The 6,105-nt window shown below is 31.5% G+C and overlaps 1 protein-coding gene across 1 annotated transcript; it reads right to left on the bottom strand.

Annotated features, from left to right (window-relative positions):
- Positions 1-265: 265 nt before the first annotated feature.
- Positions 266-3,167, bottom strand: LOC120261003 (peroxidase 17). The gene is made up of 3 exons (XM_039268655.1): positions 2,896-3,167; positions 2,354-2,545; positions 266-999 (listed from the first exon to the last, which is right to left on the bottom strand). The coding sequence occupies exons 1-3, from the start codon at positions 3,130-3,132 to the stop codon at positions 388-390; spliced, it is 1,041 nt and encodes a 346-aa protein (XP_039124589.1). The 5' UTR covers positions 3,133-3,167; the 3' UTR covers positions 266-387.
- Between the last annotated feature and the right edge of the window lie 2,938 nt (positions 3,168-6,105).

Here is a 6,105-nt window from a genome sequence, read left to right on the forward strand (position 1 = left end):
TGTTGTCTCAAGTGGAAGCCACTTGCTAGAGCATCATGCAAACTGCCTCATCACTAACCCACAACTCCTGTTTCTTATATATATCTCCTCAATCCTTTCCAACATTATCCTCCAAACAGAACGCCAACTTTCGGTGCCATCCAAAAGTGATTGAAAAGAAAAACCAGTAGTACATCTATATCCACACAATTTTGTCTTGATAGTCAATATATATATCATTCATTTCATTTTCACTGTCTTAAAATTCATCAAAACCAACACAACATTAAGAAAAACTCCTAATTCATCATCATTAATTATTATTCCCATGGATCTTAAATTTCACCAAAGTCTATATATATATATATATATATTCAGTCTGTGACTTAAACTAAAATCCTCATCCAATCAAGCCTCAAGAAAGATGGAATGCAACATTTGATCAGGAGGATGATGATTGGCAACTCTGCAGTTCTTCCTAATCTCCCCTGGCTCCTCAGACTGTAAGTCCCCCATTCTAACCATCCCTTCAACAAAAGCCTTAAAGAATGCCTTCTCATCCCTGCTATACTTGATCACAATCTCCCTAGTCCTTGCATCCCCTGAGAACAAGCTCTGATCAGAGTTCAAGAAACCTCTTCCCTGAACCAAATCCTTGAAATACTGGTTATCAAACTTCAGTGGAGTTGCATCCAGTCCTCCGGTCACATTACCGTCCCCGTCTTTCGGGCATAGACCGTCCAACATTCTCCGGAATCGAGGTTCTATGGTAGGGTCTGGTTGGCCGGAGCCTGATTGATTATAAAGTCTAAATACAATAGAAAAACATCGGCCTTTTCCAATCGAATGAGAGCCGGAAAGAGCCACGAGGTCGGTGATTGAAAGGTTGAATTGGCTGAAGAGGTTGATGAGGTAGGTGGCATTAGCTCTAGGACTTGGCATCACCTTGTCTGAAGCTTCTTGGCTGGCTGTTAGACTGTCTTTCCTTCCTAGCTTCACTTCCCATGTTGGCCCTCCCGTCTGTAATCAACTAATCATACATAACACGTATATATGTTGCCATGCAACATGCATGATTACAATTATTAAATTACTTGCTACTTTTTTTCTACATTATTTTTTTTAGAAATTATTTAGTTTGAATTGAATTTTAATTTATTCCAAAAATAAGCTCAATACTAATATCCATGGGAAATAGTTCTAGAATAAAAGTATTTAAAAACAAGGTTTTACTATTCTCCATTCAAAGCAAGAGAATTATTTAAATTTAAGAACAGTTACAAAATTGACAAATATTGAGATGTATCAATTACCTACATAATTGAGTCATGAAATTCTAATTGCACTTATTTGAGTTTGATATTTTGAGAAAGCAAAGGCATGATTTGTTAAGTCTATTTTTCTAGAAAGATCGACAAGTTGTGTATGGTATTTATTACTTCCTACATCGTTATCATCTTCCAAAGCTCTTCAAGGCAAACAAGAAAGAAAAATTCCAAGTCAATCAAAACAAAACCCTAGCAACCTCTACCTAAGTAGGTTAAGCATATACTAATAAAATTCAAGTTAGGGTTCAAAATCAAAATCTTTTTATTAACTTAAAATTAAGAACACATGAACCCTAGCAAATTTTAGAATTGTGTGAAAAATGAAACCTTCTAAGGTTCTACATAATTATATGCAAAATTATCTTTGAAAATATTATATTCTAGAGTCTTAATTTTGTAGCAAAATGGGATCTACAAGAGCTAATTAATTAAAATAATAGATGCAAATGGACCACCCCACAACTTGTGCCAACCCTAGAAGAAGAAAGCTAAGCAAATGAAGCCACACATGTGCCCCAAAACAACCTAAATGGGCATACTTGTTTTCTTACACTTCTCCTTGTTCCTTTATTCAAATATATTTTTAATCCAGTAATTGCAAATAATAAACTAAAAAAAATATGAAAAAGAAGTCCTAAAGTTTCACCAAAAAAACAATCTCCACAAAATTCTGAAACCGCACTTAACACATAAATCTCTACACTTCTCTAGTGAAAGAAAAACAGAGGTTTACCAGTAGCTTAAAGTGAATTGTATTTAAAAATGCTATTTTTAAGAATTGTATTTTCAAATAAAAAATTTTAAATAATAAAAATTCTTAATTAATAATGAGTACCACACTACAACCTTACCATATGAATGATAATTCTGTTGGAAAAACACCAACTTAGGAGAATTCAGAAATAACTCCCATGAAAGTCAGTACTAAGTAAACAAGCACCACAGGCAAATAAATAATATCTTAAATTTATATATTTTTATGGAAATATATATATATATATATATATATTAAAAAAAAAGAATAAAAAAAGAATAAGAGTTAATACCAAGGACACAGCATCCCTTGAGGCCATGATGATGATATCAGCACAGGAAACAACACCAGGGCAAATCCTTTCAAGCTCAGCCTTGGCTTCATCAATCACTTCATATGATCTCAATGAGTTAATATTTGAGAGAGAGAGCTTCTCTCCCAGCATCGTCTCCGTATCATCAAGCAACAGAGATGCATCACATCCCTTCCTCCATTAAACCAAAACCAACAACATATCATAGCTCCATATAATATATATATATATATAACTGCATGAGAATTTGATTCATAATAGAAGAAGAAAAAGAACCAAGAATTACAACATATTAATTGATCTATGAAGTGGTTCAAAGAAAACAGAGTGGATCAATAGAATTCAAAGTAACAATAGTTTCAAAGAGTAAGAAGAAAGAAACAGAGTGCATGATTCAAAAGAAACCAAAGAAACAATTGATTCACAAAAAAAAAATGAAGAAAAAACAGAGTGAATACATATAAACCAAAGAAGCAACAGTAAAAAGATGAAGCATAATAGAGAACAAGGAAGAGGAATACATTAACAAAACAGTCATGGAACTGAAGTCTCATGACAGAGGCAGGGCTTCTTGGGTCCTTAACCATGGCTCGTTGGATCACCTTCCGGACAGTGGACTCAGCCGCTGGGCATGACTCAGAGTAAAACCCTCTTCTCAACTGTTTGACAGCCATGGCTTCCTTGCAAACATTAAGAAGGAGAAGAATAGGAACAAGGAAGAGGAAAGGGAGCAGTTGCTTTGGAGCCATTTCAGACATTTGGTGGGTTACTGTTAAGCCTCACTCTTTCTCTCTCTCTGTTTCTGTGTCTCTGTCTCTATATATAGCAAGCAAGTGTTACTATTTCCTGGCTTTTTGTTCTCTAGTGGAAAAACAACCAATGAGGTGGCTTATTACCTGTTTTTACTTTGTGGATATGTGCGGATATGTATATACCTTCATAAATGCAATGGGTTGGCAAGCTTCAAAAAACCATATCTTGCTAACGTTTCAACGGTTGCTTCAATGTTTGGGAAATTGGTCATTAAACTGCCATTTAAGGAGCAAGATTACTTTTGTGGATGAATTATACTGACCATGCTTAGTAGGAAGTGGAAATTTGCAATAGTTTATCTTCCACCAAAAAAAATTATTAATATGGTTAAACATCATATATATATATATATATAGATAGAAATTTTGTTATATATTTATCTAGATAATTTTTTAGGATCTAAACAGAATTAATAATTTCATTTGCTATATAACTTTGGAGGAGATGAATACAATAACTCCCACAAAATAACTCCCACAAAGAACTCACAACACTTATTTTAATAATACAATAAAAAGTACTTACATCAGAAAATATTGATAAATAGGACTACTATAAAGATTTCATGCAGGGTTTTGACCTCATGTCTTGCTCATCATTGTCTTGTAACTATACCATTGGGTTACCAGTGGCTTGTCTCATCTTTATAAATCTTAAACGAGTTAAATACCAAATATGAATTTGCTAATCCATTTATTTGATATAAAATAACATTTTTTTTAGGTGATCAATATAGTGTTTTTTTATTGGATTAAATTATTATTTTATAGATGTTTATTTAATATTGATAGCCAAATTGAAAAGAAAAAAAAAAGAATATACCTTTATATAAAGTGTTACTATATAACTAATATTAGTATAATTTTGTTTGAATTAAATTTTACTCCATTTTGAGTTTAGAAAATTTCGTTTAAATTCTAGATAAATTACTCTTTTCTCCATCTTATATACAAAAGGATAGATCCAAAAGTTAAATAAACAAATAAAATCAAAATTATTAATACAAGAAAAGGATGCATCAATATAGTAAATATATGATCATTGAAATGACATATAATAATGTTGCTACTGAAATTATAACAAGGCAAAGGGCGAAAGTTAGATAAAACAAATTTACAAGAGCTCACACATTGCAATTTGGAGGAGGATTGAGGGGGTTGATGAATAAAGTATGCTATTGCTTTTACAAGTTGACACGTGTTAAGCCTTTAAGGATGGAGACATTGGCGAGGAGAGCCCGGGCCGGAGAACATGCCGAGTGGGCTGGCCTACTTTAGTTACTATCATGGGCCCACTTGTCTGGTGGGCCAGTCTTCTAGTATCTTGGCTCCCTGAATTTATTTCTATTCTTATCTAATAAGTAATAATGTATAATTTGTTTGCAACTCTATAAATTAAAACTGTTTTCTCTGTTTTTTCTAATTTTTATTTAGAAAAATTATTTACCAATAATCTAATAAATATTCACAAAAGATTGAATTTCACTGATAAAATTGTGTTGCTAAGTTCATATAATAGATAATAAGCATTGATTTTGATATTTTTGTTTTTTTTAAATATTTGTTTAACTATAGTAATCAATAAGTTATTATATATATATACACTACAAAGTTATTGGAGTAACCACCAATGCAATAGATTGGTAGTGTGATTAATTTCTATATGAAAAACCGAGGGTCTATCTCATTTATAAAGCATGATTAAAAATTTAAGTTATGCGTGGTGGATTATTCATGTTATAAAAAATTATAAAATAATAAAATAAAATTCTTTTTATGGAACAATTGCTATCAATATTTTTTTTTTTTAAAAAATTGCTATCAAGAAGCTCAAAGCATGCGAATATTGTTTACCACTCTTGACTACCTTTTCTTTTATTGACTTAGTGCCTTCAAAATACTAATTTTAGATAATTGTCATTAGAATAACAATTCCCTAAATATATTCTAATTGTGTGGGAAGTATATAAGATATTCAAACGGAATATTTTCACAATGTTCGCATGTAAATAAATTTACTTTGACTTGACTTATGATATTATTTTTTTATTTTTTATTTTTTTTAAAAAGGTGACAAGCACCAGAACCCAAGGATGTGCACGTGTGGGGAGCAAGGCTCAATGCCGACCCACGCACCCTCACCTTGCGTAGGACATGAGGTTCGATCTTGGGTCCTCTATGAAACGAATGTTCTACGCAAAGGACCCGATACTAATTGACCCAAAGGCCGTTGATTAATATTTCTTTAAGCATTTGATATTTGTTTGTAATTTTTTTTTAATTGTTCATGAAGTTGATAATAAAATAAAAATTAAAATTAATGTAAAATTAATTTGGAATTATAGATATGAGTGCCTTGTTTAAGTTGTGCCCTTTCACTGTAGTAACAAAAAACGATACGTGGAAGTTACCACTTTGACTTTCCTTTTGAACTAATTTATGCTTTGAACTAACTTTTCAAGGCCCATTGAAGTAGGAATCTCTTATGTAGGCATCTTTTTGACTTCAATGTCATCACTCACCATCACTGAAAATATTACTTACCAAATTTTTTTCTATATTGAAATATTTTTCTTTAAACTTTATATTAAGATTTTTATTTATTTCATGTCTAATGTCATTTCATAGTTTCATTTTGAGTGGAACCAAAAATAATTCAGAGTCATGCAATTATTAGTGTTGTTGGATCATTTCTTGTGAACACCACCTATCTTATATTAATATTAATTTATAGAAAAAGAAATGTTTACATTTAGTACTAAATAAACATGACTTATTTGTAAGAATTCTCCCCACGTTTACGCGTGCTCATATTATACTTCTATCCACTGAAATATGATATTTTGGAATAAAGATAACTTTCTGAACAATACTCACTCAATTCGATTAATCATATTATCAATTAATAGTACCTATATA

The sequence above is a fragment of the Dioscorea cayenensis genome, chromosome 5, assembly GCF_009730915.1.
Source record: "Dioscorea cayenensis subsp. rotundata cultivar TDr96_F1 chromosome 5, TDr96_F1_v2_PseudoChromosome.rev07_lg8_w22 25.fasta, whole genome shotgun sequence".
NCBI classification, from domain to species: Eukaryota; Viridiplantae; Streptophyta; class Magnoliopsida; order Dioscoreales; family Dioscoreaceae; genus Dioscorea; species Dioscorea cayenensis.